Source organism: Drosophila suzukii, chromosome 3 (genome assembly GCF_043229965.1).
Source record: "Drosophila suzukii chromosome 3, CBGP_Dsuzu_IsoJpt1.0, whole genome shotgun sequence".
NCBI lineage: Eukaryota > Metazoa > Arthropoda > Insecta > Diptera > Drosophilidae > Drosophila > Drosophila suzukii.
Genome location: NC_092082.1, coordinates 73,148,907 through 73,170,532, shown reverse-complemented (window position 1 = coordinate 73,170,532; position 21,626 = coordinate 73,148,907). Strand labels below are relative to the sequence as shown.

The window sequence follows — 21,626 nt, the reverse complement described above, 5'->3', positions numbered from 1 at the left end:
TATGTTTTAGGCTGAGAACAATAAGAACTGCATTACAGGTAGTTTATAGTAGCTAAATGTTTAATTTTGTTTGATTATAATGGTAAATGAAATATCCAATTTTTTAAAAGGATTTATAGCATTGTCATATAGTTAGAATGTCGTTCATTTCACTTTGCAACAACGCAGTTTAAAAACAAATGTATTTAGAAATCACATTTTTGTAAATACTGATATTTTCTAGTGTTGTAAAATGCCAGTAGCCTTGTTTACCTTTCTTCAAATGTGTCTGGCAACGCCATAGACAACAGCTGTTGGTTTAGTTTTCACCAAAACTTTCAATAAAAATCAAAGAAATTGATAGATATTACTATAAAATATTGTAAACATGAAGTAATACTCTTATAAAACAATGAGTGTAGCCAAAAACAGCATAATTAGTCCCCATTCGAACAGCTGTTGGCTGTTACTTCCCCCATCCGCAAAAGCTGCTGTCAAATAAACGTCAAAACAGTCGCGCGACTCGCCAGGCGAAAGAAAAGTGCTGAAAAAGTGAAATGAGGCGTTAAAGGCACTAGAAAAACAAATAACTAACTGGGGGAATACAACCAAATCGCATATGTACAGCGGAACCAAAGTGTAGCAATGGGCGACAAGGAGGAGCCCGTAACACCCGCTCCCTCGCCCACGGAGGAGGGAATGGTCAACATAGGGGCTGCTGGAGCCGCTGGGAATGAGTCCCAAACTTCGGGGAGCAATACCAACGTAAAGATCGTGATCATCGGAGCCGGAATGGCGGGACTGTCGGCCGCCAATCACCTTCTACAAAACGGCTGCGAGGACTTCATCATTCTGGAGGCACGGGGCCGGGTGGGCGGACGTATAGTGTCCATACCGCTCACCAATAATCAGAAGGTAGCCATCGTTATATAACCCCCAGGCACCAAGAACCAAAACAAACCGCAATCGAACCTATAGGATAGGATGAAACAACTCCCGAATCGGAAAAACTTTAAGCATGTTGTAACAGATTCTTCGCCCCAGCAGTTGATTATAGATTTTTCCAAGCACTGCGCAGTCGGTCAGCTGTTCTCGCTTTTCATCGGTGCTATTTTTATAAATATTCCTGTTCTGTTCCTCAGTTGCCTCATGTTAGCATTATTTGTTACATGGCCCCTTGGGGCCCATTAATTTATTTAATTGCACCCTATGTGGTTTTAAGATATTCAAAATCCGCACATGCCAATGATTTTCTTCTGTTTATTTGCATAGATTTGACCGGTCTGGCGGTGCCTTATCAAGGAATTTGTTATACAACTTTCTTTGGCAACGTTTTGGGTAGATAAGATAGGGTTTTTCTGAATTAATCCAATGATGACGTATCTGGTGCAATGCCCTAATAAACTCACGGGTTTTCGGGCCCACGATCACGTAGTCTTATTTATAGGGCTGAAAAAGCCTTCAGTATACAAATTTATAAGGATAGGTCTATGTTCTTAATATAATAAATATATTTAAATGTTCATAAACGACACCCTTAAAAAAATAATGAAATGAGTAGACTCCTTATCAGTGTTTTTGCTTTTTAGTATAATGTATTTCACAATATTTCATTATTTTATCTCATAAGGTAGGATGGTATTGCAAACGTGACTTAAAATATTTTAGTTAGTCTTTTTGTTACCGGTCTAAATTCACTCACTTTCCGCTTAAATTCACTTTTTACGCCCCCTAAATAAAATGATCTAGGTCAGTTCTTATCTGTTTATCACCGGCAAGCTAAAAGCATTTATCTATTTTTAAACAAAAAGCTTTTGTCAGTCACTAGTCCTAGAAATTACTATTTACCATTGGAACACACTTTATTTATCTCACTTTTATTCCGCAGATTGAACTGGGTGCCAACTGGATACACGGCGTCCTGGGCAACCCCATCTTCGAGTTGGCCGTGCAGCATGGTCTAGTCAGCGTGGTAAACGTACCAAAACCGCACAAGGTGGTGGCCACCACAGAGGACGGCCACCAGGTGCCGTTCAGCATATTGCAGGAGATCTACGAGGCGTACGTCTGCTTTTTGAGGCGCTGCGATGAGTATTTCCTGTGTCAGTACAGCCCGCCACCGGATATTCACAGCGTGGGCGAGCACATCAACTACGAGATCGAGATCTACCTGAGTGGCGTGCAGGATCCTAAAGAAAAGCGCCTGAAGCAGTCCATCTTCAACTGCCTGCTGAAGCGAGAGACCTGCATTACGGGCTGCAATAACATGAACGAGGTGGATCTCCTCGAACTAGGTGAGTGCTTGTAATATTGAAAAACATATGCAAATTGGAATATAAATGTATTCTCCCTTTTAGGCAGCTACACTGAGCTACAGGGTGGCAACATAGTGCTGCCGTCTGGTTACAGCTCTATCCTGCGACCGCTGGGTGCCCAGATACCCAAGCAGTCCATCTTGACCAAATGTCCAGTGAAGAAAATTCACTGGAAGCGAAAAAAGACATTTACCGGACTGGAGACGGTCGATGAGAACTCAGAGGACGAGCATTCGGACGACTCGGAGCGAACAGTGACGGAAGTGCCCACGGGGGGACTTCGTGGCGGCTCCGTGGAGTCTAGCTCCAGCGGCAATTGTGATTCTCCTGCAGGCCATGTGCGCGTAGATTGCGAGGACGGTCGAGTGTTTCATGCCGCCCATGTGATATGCACCATACCGCTGGGAGTGCTGAAAAGCAACCATCGAACTCTCTTCGATCCTGTGCTGCCGCAGTTCAAACAGGAGTCCATCGAGAATCTCATGTTCGGCACCGTTGACAAGATCTTCTTGGAGTACGAACGGCCATTCCTTAGTGCCGATATATCAGAGATTATGCTGCTTTGGGATGACGATAAGCGGGATATGAACAGCACCGAGGAGGAGTTGGCCAGCGAAGCGTATCTGAGCAAGAATTGGTTCAAGAAAATATACTCGTTTGCCAAGGTGACAGACACACTGCTGCTGGGCTGGGTTTCGGGTCGAGAGGCGGAGTTCATGGAGACACTGCCCCACGAGGCAGTGGCGGAAAAGTGCACGGAAATACTGAGAAATTTTCTTCAGGATCCCTATGTGCCTAAACCAAAGCGATGTGTGTGGTAAGGCAAAGGCAAATTATTTGGTTTGATGTTTTTATATTAACCAAAATTCATTTTGCAGCACTAGTTGGAAGTCGCAGGACTTTACCGGCGGGGCCTACACCTCGATACCCGTAGGGGCCACTCAGGAGGACATCGAAAACCTCGCCCAGCCCCTATACGCCACGCCTCAGGCCATGAAGGTTGTTTCTAGAAGCTATTAAATTTTGTAAATTTAAACTAATTTTATTGTATCTCATTAGCCCGCCATAGTCTTTGCCGGAGAGCACACCCATTCCAGTTTCTACTCTACTGTACACGGCGCCTATCTAAGCGGACGGACGGCAGCGCAGCATTTGCTGGCCAGCGAGGAGCCAGACGAGATTATCATGGAGTCGGAAGGCAGCGATCTGAGCGCCTGGATACAGGGCATCGCCCTGGACTGAGTCTAAGCTAATCAACGACCACTCATCGATTTTGTATTATAATTTATTACCGTTTTTCGTACACTCTTCAATGCTTTTTAGCTAGTGATATTTCATTTTTTCGATTGTAATTTATTTTGCTAACGTCGTAAAACGATTTAACTATTTTTCGTACATCCCTTGTGAGCATTTGTTTTATTTTGTTGATGCAATTATTTTGTAATTTATTTGGAACCCGCTTGTACAATACTACATATAAATAAAAGTAACGATTTAGCTGAGCTGATCAATGTGCTGCCAACTCTAACAAATCGTGCACTCGCAGCAGCTTTCAATGTACTTGGACGAAATGTGTGCACAAAAACATAATGTTGTTTAGACCTAATTACCGATTAGCAAACATAAGTACATAAATACAAACATAATGCCTATTTTTATAAATTCGTATTTAATGTAGACAACGTTGCACCGAGTTGGAATTGAGACGGTCGGAATCTGAGTGCAACAAATGTATATTTAAAAGTAACTATTGTTAACGTTGACTATTTTGCTAACTAATTTATGCATTGGTTGAATCTTTAAGACGGGAAAGCGAGAGTTGATAGTCATAAGTCCGTTTTAACTATTGGATCAGCATAATTATTTGTATTTGTGACAAAAATATATCGACTTGTACGCATAAATAAATAAAAGAAGACGCTAAGTTATTAAATAAAATCTTTAGTCTATTACTTAATCTATATATTAAAATTGTAACATAATAAGTAAGTGGAAAGCTTGATACCATGACGGTAGAAGAAGAGAACTTTGGCTCACCGAAAAGAAAAAGGAAAAAATATCAAGTAGGGCTTTAGGTTTCAGTCCAAAAACATGTACATTTCAAATTAACTCTGAAAATATTTGGAATAACTTTCGATTCCGGCATTTAAATTTCTTGTTATACATAAAAACGAATTATACTGGGAGGCGGCAATTCTTCATTAGCGAAAAAGGTAATGTAAAATTAAGACAAGCGAACTACGCTATACTTGCTATTGACACCAACATCTTAACTTGTAAAAAATGAAAAAAAAAAAAACAAAAAATCCTTCGAGCCGGATTTGAACCAGCGACCTATGGATATCTATTGCATGTCTTCCAACTACAGTCCACCGCTCTACCAACTGAGCTATCGAAGGGGGTGTGCTGGGGTGCATGTTTTTCACCGGGTATGCGGATAATCGCGACCGTTCGGTAGACTTTGGTAAATAATCAACTTAATTTATTATTCAGATTGTTAATTCCATCTATTGGGGGCACGGTCATTTTATGACCATCTCTTCGTTCGTATTTTTCATTTGATTATTGGTGGTTTTTAGAAAACAATCGCCAGACGGAGTCGTTATAAAAGACTAGTCTATTTTCTGTTTTAAATTATTTTTGTTGGATTAAAAAAATTGGAATCTCTTAAAAAAAACTAAAACAATAAAAAATAAAGCAAAAAATCCTTCGAGCCGGATTTGAACCAGCGACCTATGGATTTCTATTGCATTTTGTACCAACTACAGTCCACCGCTCTACCAACTGAGCTATCGAAGGTTGAAATTACGGGCGGCCAATGTGAGTTTTGTGCATGCGCACAAACGAGAAGTTTAATTTCTGTTTGCTCATTTTGTTTAATTATCAAGTGAAATGGTCAACTTTGTTTGTTTTTATGTTGGATTAAATATTTCCCAGTCAAACCGGCTTGCACGAAATTTGTAATGTTATGATTAAGAACGGTTGGATCTTCGTAAATTTACGCTAGTTTTGATATTATTTTGAGTTAGTTTTATAATTTGTTTTTATTACATTTCATTCAAATTTTCGCGGTTTAAAACACTTTTTATCAGTTTAATTGCAGTCAAAAAATTAATAAAATAAAAAAGTGTAAAAAAATTACATCTTCCGATCCTTCGAGCCGGATTTGAACCAGCGACCTATGGATTTCTATTGCGTGTTGTTCCAACTACAGTCCACCGCTCTACCAACTGAGCTATCGAAGGTTGAATTCGTTGGCGGCAAATTCGCCTTTTGTTCACGAGAGAGGAGGGGAAAGTAACGAAAAGAGAGTCGTGCTCTTGTTAAACTGCTGCATGACATACAATTGCGCTCAAAGAAAAAGGTCTTGTTATAAAAAGAGCTATTTTCATTAGTTGTATTTTAAATTTGAAAATTATTTCTATATTATAAATATAATTTCTAAGTGAACTAAAAAAACTATGACAAGAATGGTTTCACATTTAAGATAATGGGTCACAATATATATATCATTTGCCTCACATTTGTTTGTTACGTTGTTGCATATTCCACATTACTCGCTTAAAAGGCTGTATTTTCTACCTTTTTTTTTTGAAAATATTAACCAAAAAAAACTTAAAATCTATCTTTTCTTACCGGCAACTGTGCCCAGACTAGAGGGTGCGACCCGAACTGATGTCTATATATATCCATCTCGTTCCAGCCCCGACGAGTGAAGCGTGAGCAGAGCATTGGACTCCAGCTAGCGGTGACTTTGCGAGTGCGAGTTCGCTCCCAAGATTGAGCCCCACCAGCGTAAAAGCGACCGCGGCGCCGGCGACGAGAGTAGTTCGTTCCCAGAAGCCGGCTGCAGCGGTCCGTTGACAACTTCGATTCCAGCTCCACCACCACGTCGATACTCTTGTCTGTCTTTTGCAAACATAGAGGCGTCACCCTTTGGCTAACGAATCCGAAACTCTCAAGAGTCGTTGTTGTGCAACCTACTATCAAAAACCGCATTCGTACGGATCCAATTCACACCAATATCCGCAAGATGTCGTACCACAAGCCCGAAGCCAAAACCGTCCAGGATTTGAAAGATCTGGCCCAGAAGCTGCGAATTCACTCCATCAACGCCACCCAGGCCTCCAAATCGGGGTAAGCTAACGCAAAAATGGAAACTTATTAGCAAATCAAAGTGTGCATATATTTGTGAGCTGCGAATTTCAAAAGTTGTGCACCTTGCACTTGTTGCTTCAAAGGTGACCCCTCTATTCCAGGGGCGGTTGTAGAAAAGGCTTTCAAAGGGGGCTAGCTATTTGTTTTGCGAAATTTAAATTAAGTTATATAACTCTCTACTTTCAAAGAAAAGGTTTAAAGACCGGTTTTATTTTAAACACCCCCCTTAGCCACCCCTGACTTTCTGTTGCAAAGCCACGTGTTTTCCAGTGGGTTTAGGGAATTTGCGAATTTTGTCGCCCTGTTTGCGTACTCACTGATAAGCCACATTCACCTTAATTACTGGGCTAATATTATTTTGACCTTCGACAACCTTGAAAAATTAAGCTTTTTCTGTTACTGCTTTTTAAATCTGTTTTGTTTTTGTGCGTGGCTTTTAAAAGCCGACGCCGCCAATACCCACATACATATGTATGTACATACAAATATACCTACACATGGCGTGACATACAAAAATACAGAGAGCGGCATTTGATATATGAAAGTATATATATAAAAGTGTTGGAAAGCACAGCTTGTGACGGGAATGAAAGGGATAGGAATATTAATGGAATGATCCCCTGCACTCGAGATTTACGACCTTATAGCTTTCAATGTAATTATATCTCGGACAGACGCGACCAAATTATTACTGCAACAGTAAATAAAAAATAGAGTATGCTGATAAGGAAAACACTTTTATCGCCTCCATTAGTTTTTCCGTGTATTTTTTTTTAACGGTTTCAGATAAGATCTGCTCTATTTGCTCTAAATGTGACCTCTGCCGGCGAGATTAGCCGGGTTTGGTTACTCACTGGCAACGATATGACCGATTAGAGGTGACCAGCTCAAGTGTGTTTCCCGCATGATAATCGAAAATCACTGAAAATTGATAAAATAGGCGAGCCGGGTCATTTCTGACACTCCGTATCACCTTCATTAGTTCTTGATATGGCTGAAGGAAGTGGGGACGCACTTGGGAACTATCTAGAAACACGTGCGTCCACGCAGATCAGCATGCAACCCCATCGTGAAACCCACCCTAGAATCTTAGTTTTAAAGGCCATTGTTTGGGTTTTTTGGGGATCAGGGAAGTTCAAGGTTTTGAAACCGGTGAGGAATTGCGATGAATCTTTTCTAGCACTTGTACATACAGGAAAATCACACCATATATGTCATGTTGTTTACGTGATATGGTTTATTTATATGTCTGGGGGTAAGACGAGCCCCCCTTTTTGTCTAGGGTTGCTTGTTTATGCGGTTGGAGTTGTGCCAGATTTGCAATTCGCAGCCGTTTCATTTGGAATTTATCTTATTTGTCGGAACACGATATCATGGGAACTCAGAGTATTGCAAAGTGGATATAATCTTATTTATTTATTTATACTTTGAAATTAGATACTGTTGATATTGACAGTTTACAGAAATCTTAAGCATTCGGTTTATTTCAAGACATTTAAGAAAGAATTAGTAATCTTTAAAGCTTTTAACAATATTAACAAAATAGATTCAGTTAATCTTTATAACATATAACAAGCTATAGTTTTATTTTTTCTAAGTTTTTGTAGGCATACTTTCCTTTTCCACCTCGGCCTTCATAACGAAGGTCGACTTCTACGGTTCAATAAACACCTGCCTCAACCTCAATAAAGTACATAAAGTCTGTTCTACAATCTAATATTTTTCTTCTTTTTCTTTCGTTATAGCCATCCCACATCATGTGCCTCGATCGCCGAGATCATGTCCGTGCTGTTCTTCCAGCAGTTGCGTCTGAACTTGAAGCACCCTCGCGATCCCTCCAGCGATCGCTTCATCCTGTCCAAGGGACACGCGGCTCCCATCCTGTACGCCGCCTGGGCTGAGGCTGGCCTCTTCCCCATCGAGGATCTGAACAACCTGCGCAAGATCGACAGCGATCTCGAGGGTCACCCCACTCCCCGTCTGAACTTCATCGATGTGGGCACCGGATCCCTCGGACAGGGAGTCGCCGTCGGCGCCGGAATGGCCTATGTGGGCAAGAACTTCGACAAGGCTGACTACCGCACCTACGTCGTCGTGGGCGATGGTGAGTCCGCTGAGGGATCCATCTGGGAGTCGCTGCACTTTGCCGGCCACTACAAACTGGACAACCTGTGCGTGATCTTCGATGTGAACCGTCTGGGTCAGTCGGAGGCCACCTCCCTGCAGCACAAACTGGATGTGTACCGCGATCGTCTGGAGGCCTTCGGCTTCAATGCCGTGGTCGTCGATGGACACGATGTCGAGGAGCTGACCAAGGCCTTCCATTGCGCTGCCATCACCAAGAGCAAGCCCACCGCCATCATCGCCAAGACCTTCAAGGGCAAGGACTTCCCCAACATTGAGGATCTGGACAACTGGCACGGCAAGCCGCTGGGTGACAAGGCCGCCGAGGTGGTCAAGCATCTTGAGGGTCTGATTGTCAACAAGAATGTCAAGCTGGCCCCCAAGCCGGTGTCCAAGACGGGCGCCGCTCCTGTGGTGGACATCAGCAATATTAAGCTGAACACGCCGCCAGCCTACAAGTTGGGTGACTCCATTGCCACCCGTCTGGCCTACGGCACGGCTCTGGCCAAGATCGGACAGAACAACGTGCGCGTGGTTGCCCTGGATGGCGACACCAAGAACTCCACTTTCTCCGACAAGCTGAAGAACCTCGACCCGGAGCGCTACATCGAGTGCTTCATCGCTGAGCAGAATCTGGTGGGCGTGGCCGTTGGAGCCGCCTGCCGTAACCGCACCGTGGCCTTTGTGTCTACCTTTGCTACCTTCTTCACCCGTGCCTTCGATCAGATCCGCATGGGCGCCATCTCGCAGACCAACGTGAACTTCGTGGGCTCCCACTGCGGCTGCAGCATCGGTGAGGATGGCCCCTCCCAGATGGGTCTGGAGGACGTTGCCATGTTCCGTACCATTCCGGGCAGCACCATCTTCTATCCCTCGGACGCGGTGAGCACGGAGCGTGCCGTGGAACTGGCCGCCAACACCAAGGGCGTCTGCTTCATCCGGACGTCGCGTCCCAACACCTGCGTGATCTACGACAACGAGGAACCCTTCGCCATCGGCAAGGGCAAGGTTGTGCGCCAGAAGAGCTCCGACGAGGTGCTCCTGATCGGAGCCGGAATCACTTTGTACGAGTGCCTGGCTGCCGCCGATCAGCTGGAGAAGAAGTGCATCACCGTCCGTGTGATCGATCCCTTCACCGTGAAGCCCTTGGATGCCGAGCTGATCATTGAGCACGGCAAGCAGTGCGGAGGTCGTGTGGTCGTTGTGGAGGATCACTACCAGTGAGTTTTATCTATAATCTTTTGAGGATACTTCTTTGCTAACTGGATTATTTTCTTTTTCCTCTTCAGGCAAGGTGGTCTGGGTGAGGCTGTGCTGAGTGCCCTGGCTGGCGAGCGCAACTTTGTGGTCAAGCACCTGTTCGTGCCCACCGTGCCACGCTCGGGACCTCCTACCGTCCTCATCGACATGTTCGGCATCTCTGCCCGCCACGTCGTCAACGCCGTCAACGAAATCCTCAAGGATTAGGAACCGAGACCCATAAAGTCATCATCCATTTACCGCCTACAGGAATTCCCCCAGTTACTATTGACCCTTACCCCCATCATTCTCCTCTAAGATGGTTGATATACTTTTAAAGATTTGCACTGTAACATCAGGAAAATAAATTATCTTTGATAAAAGTATTTTAACAGAAATAATTGTTGTAGACATTTTCTTATTGGGGGGAAAACTGAATTTATTTTTGTTTATAAAACAGAAAGGTAAATATATATATTTATAAATAACAATTTAAATGGTTGAAGTAGACTCTTCCTGGATACTTAATAAATGTATCGTTGATATTCTACATGTTTCCCCTAATGGTGTGGGTCGTTATATACGATTGATTTCTAGTGTTTTCTTTTACTAGTCAAGCAATTAACGTAATCAAATTGAAATAATTTATTCAAAAATTGTGCAATCAAATTTAAATTGAGGGTAATGTCTTTTCCTATCCCAAAAACAAAAAAAACATCCAATGAATGTTTATTAAATCAAGTGTTAACTCTTTTTGCCCCGTGCATTTGGTTATCTAATAAACATATTTAAAAGTCAGTTACTTTTTTACTTTAAAATCAAACAAGTTGGCAGTCTCTGCTCTGATCCATTCGCGGAATATATCGATTACTCCGCTATCGCCATCTCTGGCAGCAGCTGATTATCGTGCGGCATGATTATCTAAACATTTATTTCAGCGACTCGGCAAAACTATTTAAAATGAACTTAAGTACTAGAGTTTTGCTAAGCAGAGTGGTGCAGCAGGGCGCCTACAAGCGAATTGGTATGTACCCACATTTTCCCCAGCGGCACACATTCAGGAACCTTATTTTTCAGTCACATACTCCACTAAAACGGCGGAACATGCTGTTGAAAATCAGGAGGAGCAAAAAAAAGAGGCTCCGGCTGCCCCGCCGACTCCACCATCGCCTCCTGTGACCCGCAAGCCTATTATTCCGGCCAACTATCGGTTCGTTTACCCGGAATTCCTGCCCGATCCCAAGGTGGAGTGGCGAAACCCCATCCGCGAGAAACTGGAGCGCTTGGACATGCTGGACCGACGCAAACAGATCGATCTGCCCGAGTTCTATGTCGGCTCCGTGCTGGCAGTGACCAGTTCCGATCCCCATGCCGCCGGCAAGACCAGTCGCTTCGTGGGCATCTGCATCAACAGGGATCGCTGTGGACTGCGCGCCCGCTTTATCCTGCGCAACGTGATCGATCACCAGGGCATGGAGGTGGTCTACGAGCTGTACGATCCCACCATCCAAAAGGTGGAGGTTTTGCGGCTGGAGAAGCGTCTGGACGACAACCTGTTCTACCTGCGTGACGCTCTGCCTGAGTACAGCACCTTCGATGAAAACATGGAGGCGGAACCGCTGGAGGAGGGAGCTCCGGTACCCGTGAATGACATCAAGGTGGTTCTGCGACCACGACCTTGGCTGGAGCGCTGGGAGCGCCAGAATCTGCGTGGCGTGGCCAACATTGATGAGTATCTGAAGGACAAGCATCGCCTGTCGGCGGCCAAGGTGCAGAAACCATGGGAAAAGTACGACATGATGAAGGATTACCGCAGCTCGATTCCCGAGGAGGAGCAGACGGAGATCTTCGCCGAGGTGCACACGGAACTGCACACCCTGGAGCTGCAGCGCAAGCGCAACAAGCGGAAGCGCACCTTTGTCAAGCCCAAGCAGCTGGCGTAAATGCATTTGTTGTCCATTTTATAGATTAATAAACTCGGAAAATGTTGAAGGATACAAGTTAAAGCCAGCTAAGAATTTTAATTTACAGTTGCTCTTCAATTTCACAAAAATTACTAAAACTAAATACTTCTATTAATGGCTTCAGGATTAAAATTATAAAATGCTAAGCTAACTATTTTGAAAAGAATCATTCTCCATTTGAAAACTATAAAAGAGCACTTCTTACACCTTCGATTTGGATAACGCTAAATTAATTAGTTTATTAGTCATAAATGTATAGTGCTTAGCAGCTAAACGCGAAATAATTTACAACGCACGTTACATGATTAATATACTCGATACTTGTAGAAGTTGACGAAGGATATCGTGGCGTTCCAGCCAATAATTGTGACAACCAGAAACAGAAGGAAGATGATTGGCAGGGCGATGAGTATGATGCGGGTGTTCTTTAGATGGGGAATGCCTGCAACGTGGAAATCGTATTATTTAAGGAACATTTCAATGCCTAATACAACTTACAATTGTATCCCAGAAAGGTGATGTACACGTAGTAGCCCATGGCCAGCAGCCAGAATGTGTTGCCCAAGAATCGGGAGATGAACCACGTCTGGCTGATCAGCCAGTTGTAGAAGAACAGCTGGATGAAGTGCAGCAGCATCAGGGGCGGAAAGAAGGCGTTCAGATGCACATCGAAGGCATAGCCCCACTCAATGTCCGGCTCCAGACTGTTCGTGCGCAGATACCGATTCGTCACCGCCCAGAAAAAGGAGGCAATTATGATGCCCACGAAAATGCAATCCACGAACACCACGTAGAAGATGAAGGAGATGCTCTGCCAGAAGGACAGTCCCAGTACGTAGGCAAAACCCAGCGAGGTGACTGTTGAAAGGTATGGAAGCTATTATTAGGTGTATTTTAAGCTTGATAATGTGGCAAACAAATGAAATAATATAAGTGTGGATTAATTTATCCCTTAAAAAAAGAATTCTGGATTTTAAATGTTAGTGGATACAATTTATATGAGGATTACTGTGTTAGAGCAATCATATTGGCAACTGGTGAAATAAATTGGTTTTGCTCGTTAAGATAGAACTATTGACTGATTTGTTGTTCTTAGATAAGGTGAAAGATAGAACTCCATCAGATGTAAAGATGCTTTCCCTCCCCCTGGGTGGTTGGGCGTAGAACTCACCACATAGACAGACCACCAGGAGCACCAGGAACGCCGGATCGTCGCGGGCGAACTGTGACTTGGTCTGCTTGCGGTAGTTGAAGTTCCGGTACACCTTCTGGGGCGCCACGAAAAGGTAGACCATCTGCCACAGGGCAAATTCGAAGTCCATCTGATTGAACTTGAGCAGACGTCGCAGGTATTTGTAGCTCTTGGTGGTCGCCGAGAGGCAGTCCCTCCGGTGGTTGGCGGGCGGCGGGAGTGGCGAGTGGAGCCGCGAGGCGCTCGAGTAGCTAGAAACCACCGACGGCGTCGGCGATTGCGTATACTTAACGTGGCTGTATTGACTCATTTTGTTTTGTTTAAAACTAATTTCTTGTGTTTCCAGCAGAGTGGCTGCGCCCACTGCGCCTCGAAATACCGATTTTTCGTGTAGAATGGGCTAAATTAAGCCAGGCGAAACAAGATGATGTGGTGTCACGATAGGAAACAGCTGTTTAGAGATGGAACCGTGAGGGAGTCTATCTGAAAATCGGTGAAGTGAGTTAAAATGTTAAATAATTAAACTACAAATAAAACAGGGTCTAGACTAAGTTTTAAAATTTCTTGATTTTTAAATACTATTTTTTGTTAGTAAAATTATTTTCTATATTTTGATAAATTGAATGTTGAAAAGAATATATTTTTGGTGGTGACTCTATAAATAAAAAGTCTAAGCTTTTATATTTAATAATAACAATAATTTGATACAAAATTATAATTTATAACAATCTGTGTGATACTTTATATTTTTATGAGTTTCACGCTCTGAACTTTTTGTTCATCCGCAACCGTGACACGTTTAAAAACCCCATCAAGCGCTCATCTCTAACGAACTGTCAAGTCCCGATATTATGAGCCGGGTGCCAAAAAGTCAGTTCCTTGCCTGACTTTGTTTTGTGTACCAAATTTAAGTTTTCGCTGCTAGATAAAATAAATTGAGTAATATTTACTACACAAGGTAAGAGCGATTTCCTTTGGCACTTCGAATACCAATTGCCGGCATCCGATGCCTCCGTTTTGCAGCATGAATAGGTGGTCAAATCCGCGGTTACTGCTCGCGGCGCGGCAGCACATACGTAATCTCCACAAGCTGCGGATTCCCTATGCTCGTCCGATGGGCATCAGTCAGCGGAACTTCACCCTCGAGCCGCTGGCCAACCGAGAACTCATCCGCATCCACGGGGCCGAGGTGGTGCCATTCCTGCAGGGTCTGGCGACCAACGATGTGGCGAAGATTCAGTCGAACGGAGGCCCTGCCTCCCAGTACGCCCACTTCCTCAACAAATCCGGTCGGGTCCTGTACGACACCATCCTTTACCGCACCAACAATCCGGATACCATCCTGGTGGAGTGCGATCGCGAGGCTTCCTCGGACTTTCGGCGCCATCTGCGCACCTACCGCGTTCGCCGGCGCATCGAAGTGGACAGTGTGGATGATGAGTACACCACTTGGGTGATGTTTAACTTCCAGGACGCCTCGGAGACTGTGCCCAATCCGCATCCAGATCTATTTGTATCGCCCGATCCGAGGCTGCCCGCTCTGGGCACTCGCATCCTGGCGCCCACCGACATGGACTGGGCCAAGCTGATCAAGAGTTTCGCCGACTTTGGCATCGCCACAGCTGCCACCCCGGACAACAACTACCAGTTGCTGCGCTACAAGCAAGGAGTGGGCGAGGGCAGCTCGGAACTGCCGCCGGGCAAGTGCTTTCCCCTCGAGGCCAATGCGGATTACCTGCACGGCGTTAGCTTCCACAAGGGCTGCTATGTGGGCCAGGAGCTGACCGCCCGCGTCCATCATTCGGGTGTGATCCGCAAGCGTTATATGCCTATCCGACTGACGGCCCCAATCGAGGCGGGCTCCAGTCAGGAAGTAACCTCCGTGGCTGGCGCTAAACTGGGCCGCGTCTTTGGATCTGCCCACAATCATGGTGTGGCCCTGCTGCGCATCGAGAAGGTTCTCAACGGTCGTCCAGAGCTGATGATTGATGGGGAGCGCTGCTTCGTCGAACGCCCGGAATGGTGGCCGGAGGATTTGCCCGGAAAGCGCCGCCAGGCGTTCGCTGAATGACCCACGAGCTGATTTGAACCTCTATTTGTTATTTTACCATTGTTATTAGTGTAGTAAACGTAACCTAGTCATCGTCAAAGTTTGCCCAGTTCTTTGCTTCTCTGTTGGTATTGCAGAAATGGAGGCCGATGAAGACTTCGTCCTGGACAACGAGGCAGCTGAGATTCAACGATTAGGGCTACCAGAGGAGGAAAAGAAGCCCACAGATCCCGAGGAGGAGGATGAACGGATAGCACGCATTGAGTTCCTTTGCTCTGGCTGTGAAATGCAGGAGATGGTTCACTACTTTGGAAGAAAACCGCCTTTCTCCCTGGGAATCAAGTATCCGGAGGATAACTACGTGATGCGGGATCCTTTCCAGCCACCTCCACCTCGTTGGCAGACAAAGGCAGAATACTATATCTCACTGGGGGCTAATTGCTCCATCTGCTCAAAGACAGTGTGCAAGGATCCTGGTTGCAGTTTTTACTACACAGCCACGTTTTGCTTGCCATGCGGTCAGGACGAGCTCAAAAACTGGCCAGTGGAAGCCCAAGCCCGGATTCGAAAGCAACTGTCAGCCAGTCAAGGCAATAAAAAATAGATTAGTTTTTAAGATTTTGTATAAATAAAAACATACTTTAAAAAATTGTATGTTTCTGAAATGGTATTGCATTATTTAAAGAAACTTAATAAACTAAGCGATACTTTTAATTGTTTCTAAATAAATTGAGTTCTTGACAACCAATATAAATGTAAGTAAATACAAACTTTAATAAGTTAAGTAAAAGTAATATTATTACCTTTGATTTTAGAGACAAGATTGTACATAGTTTGTGGCGACTAGGGTAGTGTGCTTTTCCTGAATGGTATTGAACATTGCTTGAGCTAGTTTCTTATTTAATTTTATTAGATCAGATTTGCAAGCTGAATGTGTTTCAGTTCCAATGCGTTTTTTAAATTTTCCAATTCTATTTGCCAAGGCCTTATCCAGTTTGTCACGATCATCGTCATATGCCAAAAAGGCGTCCACTGCCTCCATTTTATTACGTTTGCTTACGTTGTTGGTGGCCATGAACACTTTCCATATTTGTACGTCGAACTCTACATATTTTTTACTTCCCCAAGGACGCTTCTTATATTTTTGCAAAATATCATGAAGCTCTTGATCATAATTTCTCGGTTTCGGAGTTGGAGTTGGGGGAACGAAAATCTTTTCTAGCTCAACGTTTTCGCACTCTGGACTAGGATCATGTAATATTTCCATTTTCATCAAGTTCGATTTAGTGAAACTCGCCTTCAGTTCGATTAGTTGATTTGAAAAAAACTTTCGACACTTTGGTAACAGATTTTTATACTTAAGAAGTCTCTCCGCAACTTGTTTCTTTTTGAACATTTCTCTTTCAAGTTCTAATCTAATTTGATTGTAAACTGTGAAATCTGTGTAGATATCAATTTTAGTACCTAGGTCATAAATGGATAAGTTTAAGGCAGATACAACTTTTCGGAAATATTTCTCAAATTCCTTATTGTTTGCTGTGTTAAGGGGTCTATTATGGTATGTCGAATTAATCTCCCTTAGTAAGTCTCTAAACCTTTCATCAGTCTTTTGCAGGGAATCCTTTGTAAAAATACAGTGTGTATAGTCTCATGTGGGTTTACAAGATGCATAAATTCAAAACCTTACCGTTTCTGTATTTGTTTTTGACCTTTTTCCACCTAAATGGGGTATAACTTTGATTAGCTATTACTAAAATTAACGACACCTACTCACCCACTTTCAGGAGACCTACGAGAAGGATAAAGACAGTTAGTGCGGTAGTCTTCATTAGACCACTTATTTTGAACCTCTACCGATAACTGGTTTTGCCTGACTGAATTTAAAATAAATGGTGCAATACATAATTTAAAATAACACGATCCATTAGTTTCGGTGGGCTATAACTTATAGTGATGGTATATAAGATCAACTAAGATAGTTACGAAATTCTGTAGGCATCAGGAAATATTTTATGGAATATAAATATATAATATATATAACAATATTTATTTATACGGAATATTAACAACATATGTGGTAGGCTTTAAGTTTAAATGTGCGATGGTCAAGCGGTGACTTTCTTTCTTCACCGTTTAAGCCACTTCTACAGATATCAGCAATAAATTCGAGCATTACATGTGTAAGATATCGAACTAGCGCCTAGGGACGGACCTTTGATCAGAGCAAAACACGCGTTAAACTCCCACAATTGCAGGGTAGTTCAATGGAACCCGACAGTTTCAGCTGCCTGTCCCACAATTAAGGCATCATTCAGGTTATTTCCTTGCAAACCAAACCCCTAGTCGATGATCAACGGTCAGCGATCAGCGTTCACCGGTCTATGGGCAATTTATGGCACGGTGTCCAAGCAATTGCACAGAAAGGCAAAAAAACAAAAAACAATCTTTATCACATTTATTGCAATGCCCCAGGTCTTTTGTCAACGATCCCGGGCGAAAGACAAAGGGCAAGCGGGTGCCAAGGGAAAAGGTCAGGAGGTGACCCGAAGGATGCGAAGGATGAGGGCACAAAAGGAGCAACGCGCGCGCTTCTCTCATCTCCCATTTCCCATCTTTGAGGTCGCCTTAGAGGTCAAGTTTGAATCTGTTGGGAGGACTCCAGGGGTCTTGAAATCACAGGAAATTCAGCTCAAAAAATCTTCACTCAATCTGTTCCGAGTTCCGATCCTAACTCAAACGGAATTGAGTCTTCATATAGGGGTTGTTTTTTAAATCTACAGAAAACTAAGGAGGAAGACCCTCTCTTTGAGTTGATTTCTCTTTTGCTCACCCTTTGAGTGGCTAAAGAAATCCACTTGGGCGATGGCCATCGATCCTTGTCCACGCAGGACATTTCCGGATTGCATTCAATTGTCATCCTGCAACAATTGCGCTTTTCTCTGGATTCTTCATTTGTTTGTCTTCTTCCGATTGCCTGTCACATTTTGTTACTTCTATTGGTTTTTTAGCTCATGTTACCTTCTTTGTCCGCCTCATTGTTCCAATCTGGATACCAAAATTGGCCGGGTCTTTCGTAGTATCCAAGCAGCAGCCGTCCGACATTTTTTGGCGCCCATAAAAATTAAATGAAAATTAAGCGCAAACATGAGAATTGTGTCACATAAATTGTAACGCAGCCTGCACCTTGCCATTGACTATTTTTAGTCCTTCGGGCAGCTGTTTAGGGCTTACCCCTCCTCCTGTAAGTATTACCCGACTTACACAAAAATTAGTCCATCTGCAACTGAGTTATGCGCTGCTGAGGTTGCCCCTTGATTAACACATGTCCTGGACGATGCGGGCGTGGCGAACAAGCACCTCCGACGGCACCCAGATCCAAGATCACAGATCCCCATCCATATCGGGGTCCCATGTGCAGTAGTCATCCGCCTATATGTTCGTGCTTGGTTTGTTGATGCTCTTAACTCATTCATTATGTTAAATGTGCCACATGCATCATGGTTTGCTGCTACTGCGATATCATGTGTTGCCGGGGGACCAACTTACAAAAAAAGGGTATATGTTTAGCTACATATACAGTTTTAGGTTCCAGGAGTAGTATTCTGATCATATATGTATTTTTTTCATCATATAATGTTTATTATATGCAAATATTGGCTGTGGTTCAAGGGTTGTCAGAAACGGTTTCTTAGGTTAAAGAAGATTTTTTAGACTTAATTACCAGTTTGTTAGTTATTGATATTGAAATAGGTATTTAAAATATTATTATTAATAATATTTTTAATATTATTATATTAAAAAATATCTGTTTTAACTCCTGCGAGTTTCTCAAATATTTTCTCGATTATTCTAAGCCATTCTCCATGCATCATTAAATGGTAACTTCCCATTCGCTTCAGCTTTTCCTCGCTTTTCATTCAGAAGAAAGATGAATTGAATATTTGCCAAACAGACAGTTCCTAACCCCGATCTCCCAACCAAACGTTACACCCACGAAAACGCATAAAAAGATTCATAATGCTTCATAGAAAATGCCACAAGATTGTGATCGTGTACATGGAAAAATCATGGGAACAACAATCGTTACAAAACATTGAATCAATCATAAGACGCGCAAATCCTCAAGGAAATCAAACAATGGCGCGGAGATTGGAATCGGGATGAGGTTAGGGTCGAAGCGTAGGGAATTTAAGGACTAAGGACTCGGGTCGCCATGTGAGTTCATGTTGCGCGTGCGCAGCGCACGCTCCCGTTAAATGTTTACGCTATTACGCTCAGAAAATCAGGAGCCGAAGGAGCAGGCAAGGAAATGAGCCTATTATAATGCCTTGAGTCCCGACCCCGACCCCGACCCCTCGTGTGACCCCGATTTTTCCGAGACGCCGACCCCGGAAAACACAAATCTTACGCGCCAACACGCGACATTCAGATTTTCCGAAGGGGACTCTTGGCATTTGACTCAGGGTTGATCCCTTGGAGTCCTTTCCCCTTCCCCAAACAAATGATTTTCTTATGTCTGCTCCTTTGGGACTTGAGGATAGGAATTTGTTTGCTTTCCCGGGAACTGAGCCCGAGACCCCTCATTCAAATGAGCTGAGCTCCTTGGGCGATATTTGTATTTAGTGTGATCTTTAGCAGTTTGACATCTGCCCTGGCTCCCGACTGGCGAGTTATGGAGTCATGCCCTAATTTCTGGTAGTTCTTAGTTAATTTTACAGACTCCAAAATTTGATGTGCTCCAAGGAAAGGGTGCTCCGTAAACAGCTGCCACAGTTCATATTGTAGATTGTAGATATTGTACATTAAATTCGAAAAATAATATGTTTTTTAAGTACAATATTATAATATTATTACTAACAAATTATTTATTCTTAAGCATTTGAGGTTCTTTAAAACATTACTCTTGAAAATTTGATCCTATAGTTATAGATCGTCTCAGATCATCTTATATCGTCCAAGATCAAAGAAGAAAGTCCTTCCTTGCGAGTCCTTAAGCTAAATGTCAGCTCAAATTTAACGCCAATTGCACGCCCTTGGAAAAAGAAAGCCAGATAAGAAAGGATCTTGAGAGACATGTATCAGAGCTGGCCCATCGGATGATCGGACTCTGATTTCATGGCTGTCCGCTTAGGAGACAAAGACTGGATCGGTCCAATTAGCCCAGATAAAAAACAGCACTTCTGTTAATCCCGTCAGCGTGTGATTGGCCTCAGAAATGGCAAAGCTGCAATCAATAGATGAATAGATGAATGAACCTATGGTTGACTGGGAAATCTGAATTCGATTGAGAGAACTCAGATTGCGATCGCCGGCAATATGAAAATGTCACGCTTATCAGGTCAGAAACAAGAAACCCATGATGGACCGGGTGGATCTGTTGTGGTTTGGCGGCGGAAAGGAAGTCGATAGTCGAGGCCTCAGCCGGCAGTCCGACTTTGTCCTCATCATCGTCGCCTTTTGGCTGGAGGTGCAGAATGCGGAATGTTTTTGTAGCCGTCGGCCGCTGGCTGTCATTCAGCTGAGGCCAAACCGGATGGAACTCGAAAACAATAACAATATACGCACATGTATCCTGTGCCAGGATATTGCAGTACACTCGAAATAAATGGGAGTAAAACGTTATAACAAATAAATATATATATAGATATATCATATATCTAAGATTTGGTTATCAACTTAAAAAACCTTAAGATTTATTATGTTTCGATGGTAATTTTAAACATATAATTTTTTTCCAAGTGCATTTTAAAGAGAAAATAGAAGTACATAGATTTGCTGAAGTCCCCAAATGAGATGCAGGCGTTTCTACTACCTCTCCCACTCCTCGTCATCGTCATCTTTCTACAGGACCTCAACCACCTTTCGGCTATATTTCCTACTCCTACTACCACTTCGATCCTGACCGCGTGCGTGGCCATTGTCCTGACAGCCGTTATTTGAATGACATTTGAATTTTGTGCATTTGCGTCCGCTTGTTGGATTTCAATTGTTGGGTTTTCCTCTGTTCGCCCATCGACGAGTCCTGCGATCGCAACCAGGATCAGCATTTGATGTGATGAATTCATTATGCGGACAAAGGCGCAGCCTGCAGCAGATGAGGGCCGAAGTATGCCAAGAGATCTAGGAATTGCATACTACTGATCCCTGAAAGGAGGGAAATTGAATTCCATTAAGATTACTACTATTCGATTCTGAATTTTCCTATCCTACGATTTGGAAGTTTAAACGTTACAACTAAGGAGAAACAAAAAGTATTTAATGTTCTTCCAACAGTACAAAATTTTATGACTTTAAAATATAATTTGTCTAAAATAACATATAATAACCGTTTTTAGATACTTATGATAATTATCATAACAATAAAAATCAACTCTGTCCATAAAAACCACCCCACTATCTCAAACCGATAATAATAGCTGTTAAAAAATACTCCCCTTAAAAAATCCGATCTTACCCACAAAAAAACCACGCCCTTTAAAAACTCCCCTCCCAGCTAATTCCCGATAAGGGTCAATTACATAATAATGGCTTCATTTCGAGCATCCGATACACCAATTACCATGTCAACTTTTTTGTAATGCTCATATATTTTTTACCCTCCCCAT

General features: G+C 43.2%; 7 protein-coding genes and 3 non-coding genes across 10 annotated transcripts; 5 read left to right on the top strand and 5 right to left on the bottom strand.

The window, feature by feature from the left end:
* Nucleotides 1–353: 353 nt before the first annotated feature.
* Nucleotides 354–3,796, top strand: LOC108007048 (peroxisomal N(1)-acetyl-spermine/spermidine oxidase). Its single transcript, XM_017070655.4, has 5 exons — nt 354–894; nt 1,868–2,273; nt 2,337–3,111; nt 3,173–3,293; nt 3,354–3,796. The coding sequence occupies exons 1-5, from the start codon at nt 625–627 to the stop codon at nt 3,534–3,536; spliced, it is 1,755 nt and encodes a 584-aa protein (XP_016926144.4). The 5' UTR covers nt 354–624; the 3' UTR covers nt 3,537–3,796.
* Nucleotides 3,797–4,600: 804 nt separating this feature from the next.
* On the bottom strand, nt 4,601–4,693 carry TRNAY-GUA (transfer RNA tyrosine (anticodon GUA)). Its single transcript has 2 exons — nt 4,657–4,693; nt 4,601–4,636 (listed from the first exon to the last, which is right to left on the bottom strand). It is a non-coding gene; the product is annotated as a tRNA-Tyr (tRNA).
* A 306-nt stretch (nt 4,694–4,999) lies between these two features.
* On the bottom strand, nt 5,000–5,093 carry TRNAY-GUA (transfer RNA tyrosine (anticodon GUA)). Its single transcript has 2 exons — nt 5,057–5,093; nt 5,000–5,035 (listed from the first exon to the last, which is right to left on the bottom strand). It is a non-coding gene; the product is annotated as a tRNA-Tyr (tRNA).
* Nucleotides 5,094–5,445: 352 nt separating this feature from the next.
* TRNAY-GUA (transfer RNA tyrosine (anticodon GUA)) lies at nt 5,446–5,539 on the bottom strand. Its single transcript has 2 exons — nt 5,503–5,539; nt 5,446–5,481 (listed from the first exon to the last, which is right to left on the bottom strand). It is a non-coding gene; the product is annotated as a tRNA-Tyr (tRNA).
* Nucleotides 5,540–6,111: 572 nt separating this feature from the next.
* Nucleotides 6,112–10,216, top strand: LOC108007980 (transketolase-like protein 2). Its single transcript, XM_017071760.4, has 3 exons — nt 6,112–6,431; nt 8,198–9,796; nt 9,866–10,216. Exons 1-3 carry the CDS (start codon nt 6,328–6,330, stop codon nt 10,041–10,043), a joined length of 1,881 nt encoding a protein of 626 aa, XP_016927249.3. The 5' UTR covers nt 6,112–6,327; the 3' UTR covers nt 10,044–10,216.
* Nucleotides 10,217–10,681: 465 nt separating this feature from the next.
* Nucleotides 10,682–11,821, top strand: mRpL19 (mitochondrial ribosomal protein L19). The gene is made up of 2 exons (XM_036817107.3): nt 10,682–10,839; nt 10,893–11,821. The coding sequence occupies exons 1-2, from the start codon at nt 10,776–10,778 to the stop codon at nt 11,756–11,758; spliced, it is 930 nt and encodes a 309-aa protein (XP_036673002.3). The 5' UTR covers nt 10,682–10,775; the 3' UTR covers nt 11,759–11,821.
* Nucleotides 11,822–11,987: 166 nt separating this feature from the next.
* Unc50 (Unc50 RNA binding protein) lies at nt 11,988–13,367 on the bottom strand. Its single transcript, XM_017071764.4, has 3 exons — nt 12,951–13,367; nt 12,278–12,637; nt 11,988–12,221 (listed from the first exon to the last, which is right to left on the bottom strand). Exons 1-3 carry the CDS (start codon nt 13,279–13,281, stop codon nt 12,085–12,087), a joined length of 828 nt encoding a protein of 275 aa, XP_016927253.4. The 5' UTR covers nt 13,282–13,367; the 3' UTR covers nt 11,988–12,084.
* A 421-nt stretch (nt 13,368–13,788) lies between these two features.
* LOC108007049 (putative transferase CAF17 homolog, mitochondrial) lies at nt 13,789–15,121 on the top strand. Its single transcript, XM_017070656.4, has 2 exons — nt 13,789–13,929; nt 13,995–15,121. The coding sequence occupies exon 2, from the start codon at nt 13,996–13,998 to the stop codon at nt 15,040–15,042; it is 1,047 nt and encodes a 348-aa protein (XP_016926145.4). The 5' UTR covers nt 13,789–13,929; nt 13,995; the 3' UTR covers nt 15,043–15,121.
* On the top strand, nt 13,792–15,735 carry LOC108007959 (cysteine-rich DPF motif domain-containing protein 1). Its single transcript, XM_017071729.4, has 2 exons — nt 13,792–13,929; nt 15,159–15,735. Exon 2 carries the CDS (start codon nt 15,161–15,163, stop codon nt 15,623–15,625), a length of 465 nt encoding a protein of 154 aa, XP_016927218.4. The 5' UTR covers nt 13,792–13,929; nt 15,159–15,160; the 3' UTR covers nt 15,626–15,735.
* Nucleotides 15,736–15,820: 85 nt separating this feature from the next.
* LOC108007950 (uncharacterized) lies at nt 15,821–18,433 on the bottom strand. Its single transcript, XM_070995534.1, is given in 2 exon segments — nt 15,821–16,668; nt 18,379–18,433. Coding segments are annotated over 2 exon segments (903 nt in total).
* Nucleotides 18,434–21,626: the final 3,193 nt, after the last annotated feature.